Source organism: Parasteatoda tepidariorum, chromosome 1 (assembly GCF_982258835.1).
Source record: "Parasteatoda tepidariorum strain Cologne lab strain chromosome 1, Ptep-v5.0, whole genome shotgun sequence".
Lineage (NCBI taxonomy): Eukaryota > Metazoa > Arthropoda > Arachnida > Araneae > Theridiidae > Parasteatoda > Parasteatoda tepidariorum.
Genome location: NC_141755.1, coordinates 54,084,176 through 54,097,769, shown reverse-complemented (window position 1 = coordinate 54,097,769; position 13,594 = coordinate 54,084,176). Strand labels below are relative to the sequence as shown.

At 28.0% G+C, this 13,594-nt stretch overlaps 1 protein-coding gene across 3 annotated transcripts in view; it reads left to right on the top strand.

Moving 5' to 3' along the window:
• mtTFB1 (mitochondrial transcription factor B1) overlaps positions 1-13,594 on the top strand; it is a 79,290-nt gene that overhangs the window by 40,397 nt on the left and 25,299 nt on the right. The window contains exon 1 of one of the 3 annotated variants that reach the window (XM_087164201.1): positions 10,750-10,801. The exons of the other annotated variants lie outside the window; for them this stretch is intronic. Coding sequence (XP_087020327.1) covers positions 10,765-10,801 — 37 coding nt within the window. The 5' untranslated portion in view covers positions 10,750-10,764. Of the gene's footprint in view, positions 1-10,749; positions 10,802-13,594 lie in introns of those variants that run through there. 3 annotated transcript variants of the gene reach the window in all.

Here is a 13,594-nt window from a genome sequence, read left to right as displayed (position 1 = left end):
TTAATCAAAGGACAGTTAGGATATTTATTACCAATTTTTTCTATAATTTTTGTAAATATACCTATAATTATATTTAGATCCAATCAATAACCCATTATTCATTTAATATTTTCATAACTTTAGTGAAATTATGTAAAGTAAAATGGCAATGAAAAAATTATTCTTTTATAAGAGGAAATAATTTTTTATAACAATATATTGAATACATTGTAAAATAGACATGAATTAAAAAAAAAGAACGAAAAAAACTCTTTGCACTTCTTAAATCGAAATAAAAAGAACAAATATTCGTTGTGCAAATAGCTATTTTCAACGTTCATAGTACTTTTTTTTAACTTTCTTTTCAGCGAAAACCATAATTCGGCTTATATTATTCACTTTCACTTTATGTGCACAAATAAATTCTTAACTAGATTACATTCAGCTCCTGGTCTGCGAATTCGATTGTGGAATATAAAACATAATTAAAGATTATCAAGAATAAAACGATAAAAAAATTGTCTTTTTAAATGTTTTCAAATGAAAGTCCTTTACTGATCGTAAAAAAATAGGAATCTCTAATTTAGAGAATAAAAACATCATTATACTTAAGTTTATAATGTGAATACGTTAAAATTTAATTACGTTGTAAACATCTTTTATGAAATTGTGAATGTTAAATTTGAATTTCGGTGAAACTTTGCAACGATTTTCAGTTTGCAAGACCAAAGTTAATTAATGGCCAAGCACGACTGTTCCTTTTTCTTTTATGTGGAAGAAGAAAATAAAAAATAAACGTTCGATAATTTTAATTTTTAAAGAATAATTTATAAAGAACGATTCTTATTTAATAATCTAATTTGTTCACTTTTTCCCACATAAAAAATGAAAAAAAAAAAGTTTTTTAATCTTAACGTCATTTATTTTATAATATCAAAATTTACGTTTGATTTCATTTTTTTAAAATTTCATTCTATTTTTTTTTAATCTTTATTATTTTTTTACGGTAACGTAACATTTGATACTGTTTCTTCCATGCATAATAGAAGTATTTGCAGAAAATTTTTAAATTTGATTTTAAGAAATCAAAATCCTACGCTTTTAATGTTAAGAAAACGTTTCTGAATGTTAAGAAACTAGACTGATCACAAGAAATTAACACCGGCGCAAAACTAAAATTCATCTGTTTAGAAAATGTATAGTATATTATATGTTTTCTAAAATAAATTTAGTAATAACATGTTAATATGCATTATAATAAATAATAGGGTTACCTATTAAAAGACCAAATGTTATTTTACAGTATAAATGTATACTGATGTGTAGCATTTTTTATAGTAACAGAAAACAGTATTGCACCTACTGTAGTTTAGTACTCATAGTTACCTACATAGTATTTTACCCTATAATTTTTGCTCTAATAATTAAGCAATGAAATATTTGTGCCCAGTAATATTATCAATCAAAAATGTGCCCTCCTGTTAAATTAATATTTGTATGACTCTTTATTAGATGACAAACATTTAATGCACCACAAAAAATATTTTCCTTTTTTTAAATAATCACATTTTCAATAAGTATTTTCATACAGTAAGTCTTTTATTTCCCAGACCCCCTCCCCTCCTTGTGGCAAGGGGAAAAACTGAATTAAACACTTTAAGTATGTTATCAGTTTGTTTATGAACACTGACCGACTGATTTATATTGGGTACAAAAACAAAATGAAGATTTCTTTTTTCCCACAATCTGATTATCTAAGTACTTATGTTTTATCATCATATTTCTAATATCGTATAATATCTATTGTTTGTGATTGAACTTGATTTTAGGGGGAAGCTTCTTTCATAAAATAATCTTTTTTCAATTTATAACCTGCTAGAAAATATAATGCATCACAAATAAATAGGAAATATATATTAAAGAAAAATAAAATTAATATTAAGAGTAGATAAAAAGTAGTGGACAAGGCACGCATATTTTATTCACGAGTTTTATTTAAAAAACTTTGAAAAAAAATTTTAAGAAAAACTGTGTGGCCGTATTTTTTATGTAATGGTAATGTTAAATTTATGGATGATAATTAAAAAATAACTAAACTTGTACCCTAAAATTAAAGGACTGGAAGATTTAGATTTTGTTTATTCAAATTGACATTTCATATTGTTCAACTGTTCTTAATAATACTTCATGAACTAAGGAAGAAGAAAAAATAAATGTTTCGTAACCAAGTTACACGTTTACGATTGCTCAACCAGATGCATGAGAAATTTTAAACTAACTCCTTGCATTTTCTGAAATCGGTGTAAACAACCCTATTGAAAATACGATGGGACATTGCTGTAACAATAAAGAGTGCATATTATCTAGTAAAAACCCAGTTAGGTCATTTAATCAAAGGTTTTTACAGGAGGATCATTTATTTATTTCTATTTTTAATTTTTTGGTAGCAATAAATTGTTACTACATATTCAAAAAATAAGAAAAAATATTTAAAAAAAAGAGAGAGAGAAAGAAAAAAAACTCAAACAATTTTAGTATAGGATTTGAAAAAATAAATTCCTTTACAGAAAAATTATAATATTCCATAGCAGACTTTCAAAATTGATAATTACAAACAGTTTAGCTTTTAAAATACTAAAACACTATTTAGTTTTTAATATAAAAATAACGTAATTTATAAATTATAATAATTAATATACTTAAGAATAATGACAAATGAAAAAAATGGGGTTCAGATGATTTATGCATTATAGTTCTCTATTAATACCACTTAGCTCATGAGATTTTTCATACCTTTCCTATAACGAAATATTTCAAGTCTAAATTAATATAAATATATAGTTCCTACGTAATTGATCAAAGCTCTCTAAGAGCTTTAGCAACTAGCAGTTCTAAGCAAAAGGGAAAAGAAGAAAGAAACATTTTAGCCACATACTTAAATTTCTTGCTACAAAACGGGCTGGAGTGTGTAAGAAAAAAAGACACAGATACAATTATTACTCGTACAAAAGTAATGTTTTTAACATTAATGCAAAATGAACTCTCAGAATAATATACGAAATTGAATGCAATAACTTAAAAATGTAAAATTGTGGCATATTAATTTCTTCCGATTGAAAAATTAATTCAGGTTGAGGTTTCTCATTGAGGTTTTGTTCGATCACCAAGTTCGTCACCTCCTAAATCAGACCCTGACCATGATCAACTAAAATTGGATAATAAATTTATCCTTATCGAATTAATATCCATATAATGCTGAAATTTTTAAAAAAATGTATTATTTCTTTGTCGGTCCGCAATGCGTGAATTAAGTATTTAGACAAAAAAAAATATTTTTCGTCCTTAAAACAGTCTCCTTTCACTAAGTGCCACTTTGTTATTTCCTGATCAGTATCTTACTCAAAAAGTAAATATTTACAAGGGGGACCATGACGATATCCGTTCGTAGTCGCCGTAGTGTCTAGCTCACACCTGGATGGCAATCCGTCACGTGGTTTGAGGAGTGGAGGGAAGATAACAGTGCCTAATAGGGAGATCATCAGTAGGCGCGTTAGTAGTGTTGGAATTCTCACTGTTCGAGGGACGCGTTGCCATGGGCAACAGTGCACGTGGCTTCTTCCTCGATTTTCCACAACTTCTTGTATAAATTATTGAGGCATTGGGTGCCTCTCTTTCCTCCCCTTTCTCTCTCGTTAATATTTAAAGCATTTTTGTTACAAATGAACTTCGCTGTTAATTTTTTGTTGATAATTTAACAATATTATTTATTAAGCAGATATAAATAAATTATTATTAGTGCTCTTGCCCGTTTTGTATTTTATTTCGCGTCTATAAAGGTTTTTTAAACTATATTTTTCTTTTTTTAATTTATCTGTTCTTTTTCTTTCCGTTAGAGTTTTTTCTTTGTCAATGCTATTAAAATAAACATTTATTATTTTTTTAAAATAAGCATTATAGCATATAGTTGTAAAATAAAAGTAAAATTTAATTATAAATAATATATTACAGCACTGTTGTCCAGAAAATTCCAAAAGAGGCATTTTTTTCAAACTGGAAAATTTAGTTCATTATTTTTATTACCATTTTGCTTCAATAAATCATGCAATTTGTGTACTTTGCAGTTATGTTTTTAAGACTGGCAAAAAATAATGAGGAAAAAAAAAACAACACCAGGCATTTAAATATATATAAATGTTTTTAGTAATTTAAGCTCATAAATAATTATTTTTCTGTAAAGCATTTTAGTTTTAATTTATGTTAATTAGGATCTATTTATTATTATTTTTTTTAAGCCCTGCGGTTTTTCACTATTTATGAAAGAAGAAAAAAATTATGATGCTTAATAATATATTTATATTAAAGAATGAGATGGTCAATAATATATTTATATTAAAGAAAATAATAATTAAATATCTTAAAAAATATATTTCTAGAATGTAAAATATTTGGATAAAGGCAACAGAAAAATTATATTATTCATGAAAAAAGAAGAAAATTTTTCTGTGGCTACAAGTAAAATGCGTTATTTAAGTTAAAAAATTATATATTATCTTCAACACCTCCTTCATCCTAAAATCGTAATTAATTTTTAACAACATGTTAACCTAATTACTTCATTTGTAACTGTTTCCCCGCTTGGAAGTACTTCGATTTAATTTTTAATTATTTTCCAGAGATGGCCGTGATATTGTCAAAGTTCTTTATGTATTGAATTTTAGAAATAATTAAAAATCTGTCTCGCTGCCATTCAAACACACAAACCACGGTAAGTATGAGTTCTGGACATTTCAGCAAAGTAGGCAGCAGAAATATTAAAATTATTTCTACCACCGTTTTGAGATGCGATAGAAAACTCATCTCAATTCTTACTTAGGTTTGAAATGTATTCAACCATATTTGAAAGAATCAAAAATAAATCTATTTAATTACTTCGTGGCTAAGTTTTCATTTCTATAAAAATACCAAATTACTCTAAATAAATGCTTTATTTTTTGACTAATTATATATAACACTATTTGAATTTTTATTGAAGACAACTTAGCAAAATAAATTATAGCTATAGTATTGCCAATAGATAGATAAATATCTAAGTTAATGGGACATACTACAAAGAATCCACCATCGGGAGGAATAGATTATTAGCAGGACCGAAATTTTTGACGAATCAGAACAAGGAAACTTGTTACTAAAATAGTTACCATTTGTTGACCTGAATTCAGCTAAATGGGATGGAGTTGACAACTTTAAAAGCTTAAACGATTGATAAGCACTGTAAGAAATAGTTAATAGGTGTGAAATTTTGTTTAAACTGACCAGTAAGTTCGGTTTTTTAGGCAATGACGTAACTATATTGAAATTAATACGCCAATTATTTCTTTGCATATATATAAAAAAAAATTAGATAATTACGAAAGAAAGCACTATTGGACTATCCATTAATTCTGTCACATATTTATTCACTATATTTGACATTGTTATCACTTGACACCCTTTATTACATTAACATTTACTTACAGTTCAGAAACTAAGAGCCATGATTTAGATCATATTTCAGAATTTATTTATAAATTTTAATTCTACGTTTTAACGGTGTTTGTAAGCATAACAATCATAATTATTATGCGTGTATTTATTTTAACGAAAAAATATTTAATTTGTTTATTTTAAATGTTTGTATGTGCTAAAACCAAAATGTTGAATGTAACAATTCTGTCTGGTTTCTCCCCTCACTTCCCTGGTAGTAGGAAAAAAAGAGCACCGAAAAGAAAACAAAAACACTTCATTAGTAATAACATGCATTTTACAATTGATTAAATTCGTGCCTTTAAATCAGAAATTAATGTAATTAAATATTTATTCAAATAAAATTAGATATTTTCTAAAAATTAATTTATGTATAATGAAACAAATAAGACGAAGAAAAATTAGTAAAAATTGAAAACATATATGACAATCAAGGCTGACGTTTAATTCCCTGAAAAATTCATGGCTGGCAATTTATTACGATTATGACATCAGCCTTGATTGTCATATATTTTTTTCAATTTTTACTAATTTTTCTTCGTCTTATTTGTTTTATTCCTCTTGGTTTCTCTGCTGCTTAGCGCATTTTTTCCATTTGGATGTTATTTTTATTTTTATTAGTATTTTATTTTTATTAGTATTTTATTTTTCTTAGTATTTTGAATTCTTTTCTTAATTTATGTATGATGAATTATTTTAAAAGTTAACGGAAAGGAACTTTCCCCACTTCATATAATTTAACTTGGACTCTTTTTATTTTATTTTATAACCATCGTCGCACAGCCGACCCAATTTTCGGGTTTACGACTACTAATGTTCAACTCGACTACTAATGTTCAATGTTACGACTACTAATGTTCAATGTTTATGTGCATATCGGAGGGAAAAAAATATTTTTAATTTATCAAAAGATTAAGACCCTGAGAAATCATTGCTAATCGATTTAATTGAGCCATGATTCATAATAATTCTATTATATATTATACTAACTACCTTTGGCAACCAGCTTGTCCACCTTTCAAAATTATCTTTTAAGTGCAACACATAAACTTTAAAGGTAACCAAGCAGAATGCACATCACAACTGTATTTACACATTCGAATTCGTCAACCCCTCCTCCAATCCTAAAATCGTAATTAGTTAGCCCAAATTCTTAAAAATAGTTTGCTTCTCTTTCTTTTAATCTATCACCCATCTAAAAGTCGCATTATATTTCAATGAACTTCAATGGAGAAATTAATTTTAGCTTCTTCAATTAAAAACTTAACCGTAAAGGTTTTAATCTAATATATAATATTAATAATAGTTAGATATTTTAATATTATATTAATAGCAGCGAAGCCTTTTTAACTCTTTTCAAGAGATGCCCGTGATATTATCGAAGTTCTTTATGTATTGAGTTTTAGTAATTTAAAATTCGCCCCAATCTGACAAACCACCGTAGGTATAAGTTTGAGATTTGTAGGTAACAGACGAATTAAATTTATTTCCATCTCGTGATATAAAATAGAAATACTCCATTAAGCACCACTCGAGCTATATAGCCTGAGTATCGTCTATGCTCTACAAAGGCAAACTTCGTCACCAATAACAGTATGCGGCACCATAGTACCGTTTATGTTTTAAATTTATACAGCCATTTTAGAAATGATCAAAAATAAGTTTGAATAATTACTTTATTACTTACTTTATTACTAAAAGTATAACTATTCAACGCTACTTAAATTATTACTAAGGATAACCTGGCAAGATTAATCGAAATAAATATTTAACATATAATTAATTTTTTAACATACTTAAAAAAAACTAACAAAATGAATAATAACTAAAGTGTTGCCAAAAGATAGAAAAATATCCCCGAGTATATATATATATATATATATATATATATATATATATATATATATATATATATGGAGAGAGAGAGGTAATTGCATTTAAAAGTTTCTTTCATTCAACTTAAAATTAAAACTACCAAACAAAATAATAATTTAAAAGTACGTAATTATTTTGAAAAATTATCAACTGACATTAAATTCGGGTTCAAATAACCCGAATGGAGTCCGACTTTAAATTTATTAATATTAATTTATTATATATTTAATTATGCTTAATGAAGGGCTAATTTTCCTGCTTTTTCTTCAGGTGCTTCTTTTTTTTCTTCTGTGATTCGATGTTAAAACTGTATCTGACATTTTGTAAAGAACAGTTTCGCTTATTCTTGTCTCGCAGTCTACGACAAATTATGTATTTTCTTAGCGTAAATAAAAAATTCTGAATCAGACAAACACTATGGTACAAATTTAAATATTTCTAATTAAGTATTCATTGAGGCAAAAAAAAAAAAAAAAAAAAAAGTACAACCCTTTCTACACAAGGAATGAAAATCTGATAAAATTAGGAGTTAATTTGAAGAGGAAAGAAAATTAGAAATCTGACCTCCACAGAACAGAAGAGTAACTGTATAATCATTGTAAGGTGATGAGGTTCTGTGATTGATATGATACTCGATGGGGAGCAAAAATTATCAAATTAAAAAAAAAAATTATAAGGCCTTTTTTTCTACATAGTTAGGCGCCAGATACTGGAATTTCACGAAATGAAAGTAAGAAATTCCATACCGATTGTGACAATGATTACAAATTCAATGCATGGATAAAAGAAACCACTGAATAAAAAATCTTCTGATAGAAACTGCTTTCCCCTCTCCACATTCTCCAGACAGCAAACGCGCGAGGTGCCCGGCGCCATCCTGTCGTCGGCAGCAAGACAAGAATAAGCAAAACTATTCTTTACACAATGCTGAATACAGTTCTACATAGGACGTGAACATACATACAGGCCCACCCCCACCCGTCAATTGCACACGTGTCAGAGGTCGAGAGATCGTCAATTATCAACATAGTGAGCTTCCACTTGTCCCATAGCAGACGATATCCAGGTTCTGTTGATTTTTTTTTATTAAATATGTAAGGGGGGAGGGCATAGTAGGCAATGATGGAGCTGAGTTGAGTTGCTGTTGTCCCACTTCTTAGAATCATAGCCTTGCAGGTGTGTATCAGACTGGACGGCACCTCGTCGATCTAGAGTGAAGACAGCAACGTAGGAATGGTTTCGGATTCAGTCTTTCCCACGGATCCGTGGCGACTACAGGGATGGTTTTGTTTTCTTCTTTTTTTTTTCCGGATAGAACACTTGATTTAAACGTTAAGGAATGTTAGATGCCGTTGCAGGTGGGGAAAAGAGAGGCTAGTGAACCGAAACAAAATTTATTTAATTAAACAATACATTGCAAGCGAAAGTTTTTTTTTTAAAGCTAGTGTTTATTTATTTGATTTTTTTCGTTTTGGAAACTTAACTTCATTTTTAAAAATATGAAGCTTTCATTTTATTGAAAAAATTAGTTGTCATTCTACTTATTTAGATTTTTTATATATACTATTAAAAGTTAATTAATTCTTCCAAAAATATTTCGAGCAGTGATTGCACATTCAACTTTTACCGAAAGACATAATTATATCAACATCATGTTAAATATGGTTTAAAATTTTAGTAAATTTTATTCAACAGTTCCATTTTTCTACTTTTTTGATATTATTAAAGTACATAATTAATAAAAAAAGAAAACATTATAAAGATGGACGATTGTTTCTACTTCAATAGTTGAATAACCTAAATTTTAACTTGTCTATTGAAATTTTAAGTGTTGGTGGTCAGACATATTTTTTTATCTGCGTTGCATATTTTAGTGCTTGCCCACTGTTTTTGATTGAGCGTATGCGATACAAACGCTGATTTTATGATACAGACTTGTACCGATTTTTTTTTAAAGTACTGTTACATAAAAAATTGTTATGAAACTACATATTTAAACTAATGTCTGTTTTATCTCCACAACTAACTGCGTAGATGTGTCTTTGAAATTTAAAAAATTAATAATTCCATTGAATTAAATGATATTGCACAGTAAAATATCTATACTCTACTTTTCTTTTTTCTAATCATAAACCAGGTTTTAATATTTTGTGTCGTGGATATATTTCGCAAGTTTTTCTATCATATAACAAATGCCTTAATATTTACTTCTTAATTAAGTTCAGATAATAGCAGTTTTAATGCAACTTTTATATTTATTCTAGTTGCTTTCGAAGCATATTTATAATTTTTTAAAAACTTTTTATTCCATTCATTAACATTGCTAGCTGCACTTTTTCTCAAAACTGCAAATTTCAACACAAAAAGAACGTTTTCATAAAAACAATTGCTCCAGTAAACCTAAATTGTGGAATAAATAATATTTATTACTCTGTCATGCCCAATACTAAGCATACGTTAGTTTGAATTTCGGTACATATAAATATTTCTTACATGTATTATTAGCTTATTTTATGAGAGCTTTTGCCTAAATATTTTTTCAAGAAAAATGTTTATTACTATAATTGCGAGGCTTTTTTAGCGTTTTTTCTTTTAAAAAATCCTTGCACTATGCCAAATAAATATTTTTCTGATAAAAATCTAATTGAAAAATTTATATTCTTTAAAATTTGTCAAAAATTTATACTAATTATTGAAAACAAAAACTTTTTTTTTGCACGTATTATTACATGCATTCAGTTGTGCGTTACCAGGCTCCCACGGGTCAGGGAGAACAGATAAAAGCTGGAATTATCAAGAAATTTTATTTTGACTCTAAAAAGCAGGGAAATTTGCATTATTTTATAAAAACCTTGAAAATCTCTAATCATACTTGGGAGAAAAAAGAAAAAAAAAACAGTCTCAGAATTGTCAGTAACACTAATCAGTCGATTTAAACAATTCTAACATCTGTTAGAATTTTTTATTCTAAAAATTCCGCATATCAATGAAACTTTTCCATATTTCCATCCTCTTTTAATGAGGGTTTTTTTTTCCTTTTCAAAATCTAATATTTGATGTTGCAAAAAAAAAAGTTCTGAAATGAAAAATTGCATGGTATAAGATAAAATATGGTCTGGATTTGCATTGAAATTGTCCTGAAAATACCTGGAATTTTTCTTCTTAAATCAAGTGGGATGTGTGTATGATGCGTAATCCCACGAAGTTAACTGCAGTTATTTTACAAATACATTACACAAGTTTGCTTTCGAACCATATTTTAACTGCACGTTTTTTTTTTTAATAAATATTTTTTACAAAAAAAATGAACTTTTAATTTGATAAACTTCTTCCAGATGCATTTGCAACTCACATTAATCCAACCACCTGTGGCAAGGGGTTAGGGGGATGAACCATACCCAAAAAGCAAGGTGCTTTCCTAAAGGTAATGACTTTTCCCATTCATCTATTAAACGGGCATCCCGCCTTGTTTGCTTGGAGGCGCCAGTTGCTACTGCCCCCCACAGTGTGGCTTCTTTACCAGAGTGTCAACAGCAGAGAGTGAAGCACCTCACAAAAGGCGCTAAAATACGGATTCCTTCTTTATATGCCGCCGCCGTAACATTAAATACTTTCAATCTGGCGCCTATGTTCCCCCATAACACGGGTGCTCTCTCTCTAAAAGGGCTATGAAATTACGATTTCTATATTTTGCATTAAAATACTCATCATAACATTAGAGATTTCTACATTAGAATTAGGCTAGAGCGTCGCCAGATGTGGCTGCGCACTAACCAGCATCATCAGTTACCCCTCCCCGTAATGAAAAAGTTACATTTTATTGAATAAAGCTAATTTTAATAGTAGTTAATAAATCATATATACTTATATTTATTTTTATTCGTAGATTAATATTATATTAATAGTATAATTAATGTTAACATTATTACTATTGTAATTAGTATTAATTAAAAAATATATGGTGCCTCACCTGCAAAGAAAGCAGTCCTCTCTTTCCTTATTATCAATTGTGGCTCAGGATCAGGACATACGAAGAGTTGAGTTGGAAGAACTTCGAATTAACCGAATGTAATTCCAATTCAACAGATAAAAATCTATTTTTTTGCAATTATTTACCATTACGATAGTTTTCGTTTGTCATAATATAATCTGCGAATAACAACTTTTGCAAGTTTTGACATAGTAGACAGCTCTCTAAATTCACCGAACTCAGACAATTAAGGCTTGTCAAATTCCAGAATACTGTTTTTTACTTATTTATTTATTCATTTTTTGTCAGTTTGCAGCAATTTTTTTTTTTAAACTTGGCACTCCTAATAAGGTGCGATTATAAAAAAAATTTCATTTTAGCTTATCTTTAAAATTACTTACAATTTAGTAAATTTGGAGAACATGTACCAGAATTTGAGTCTATGGATGAACAAAGGTTATTGACATTAAAATGTTCCACACATACTACTTAGTTAGGGAAACTTGACCTAATTTCACGTCTAAAATATGATTTTTTTTTGCTATTAATATTTACTACCTATTTTGACGATTTAAATTTTAGACAAGCTCCTAAGGGGGAGAGGGTTTATTTTTGCTAAAAAGAAGGCATGGTCATTGACAAAAAATAGTAACTTTATAAGAAAGGAAAAAATAACACTATTGAACTGGAAGAATAATTAGATAGGAAAAAACAACAACAAAAAAACAGTACATTTTGAGAAAAAAAAAACTTGCATTAAACTAGGAGAATTGCGATTTTTTTTAAAAAAATTTGAGGACGATTGAGGACAGGAACAGGTTTAAAATCAACAGAAACACACTTTCGTAACATCTGAAATATTTTTATAACTAACGAAATTATTGTGTATCCATCCAGTTCGGGTTCCATTTCAATCACTATTGAACTGGAACATGTTATTTTAGTTGTATTATGTCGTATTATTTGTATTATGTCGTTGTTTTGGTTAAATAATGATATCCCGGACATCTGCCTGTAATCTTTAACAAATTTTAAATGCAAGAATTTTCAATACGAAGAATAGATTATCGCGTATATACTAATCGAGAAAAAAATCGCTGCAAACCACATTGTGAATAAGCTCTGAAACAAATACAGTGTTTGGAAGTCTGCAAACATCATACCAGTGGCGTATGATTTTTGCACAACGCAAAGCTAATGAAAAACGAAAAAATGTAAAAAAAATCCCGTAAAGAAACAACAATTAATCTGAAATAGTGATGCAAAATTGAAACATTGATTGGTGATGTTATGTTTAAAATTTATTTGAATTTAGCGGCTACTTTGGAGCCCCGCACGCTTAAATGAAATGAATTTGCATACACATTCCATTCAAATGTAAATAATTATATTTTTTAAAAGATGAATTGATATAAAATTAATTTGAGGTTAACGGAAAGGCACTTATCACATTTCATATTTTTTAGCTAAATGATTGCGATTCATTAAAAAAGTTTTAAAAATGTTCGAGATTCTAATACTTTTCCATTATTGCACTGAATGTTCCTATACAAATACTTCTTCGACGTGTGAATATTTTCGATTGAATGCAAATTTTTAAAATAAATCACTAGATCACATGAGTTCATCAATAAATATAATAAAAAGTTTCTTTTTTGTTTCATATCAATTGATGTGTATTAACTAGTTTTAAAATATCATTCCATTATTATTAGTTTAAAATATAAAATTCGAAAGAATACGTTTAACTGCATTAAAATTAATCTCGAATCAGTCTCCAAATTAGTAGAATTTTTTAGGCAAATTACTTCGCCTTTTGGAGTTTCAGTTTTACGATCTTGTATCATGCTCCTAAAAGAAACTTCCTTTTTCTTTTCCATTATTGATAATTCATAAGTATCGATTTTTATAATTTATCAGTATTAGGAACAACAAGCCCATAACAGGTTTCATACACTACACACAAAATGCAATAAGTTTTACTAAAAAATTGAAATCAATGTAGAATGTAAAAATTTGTTTTTTAATAATTATATTACACCCGCTATCCTATTTTAATGTCTACATATTATTTGCAACGAAAAGCATTGAATTTGAAAAGAAAATCGAAAACATTATATTATTTACAAATTCTTCTAACTGTGAATTGATTAAAATCTTTGGCTGTCATTTTTTCCCTTTTCCTCCTTTGACTACTATTTTCTTAGCTTTACAAATCACAAACGAGTTTTAAAGAAGTAATCGTCG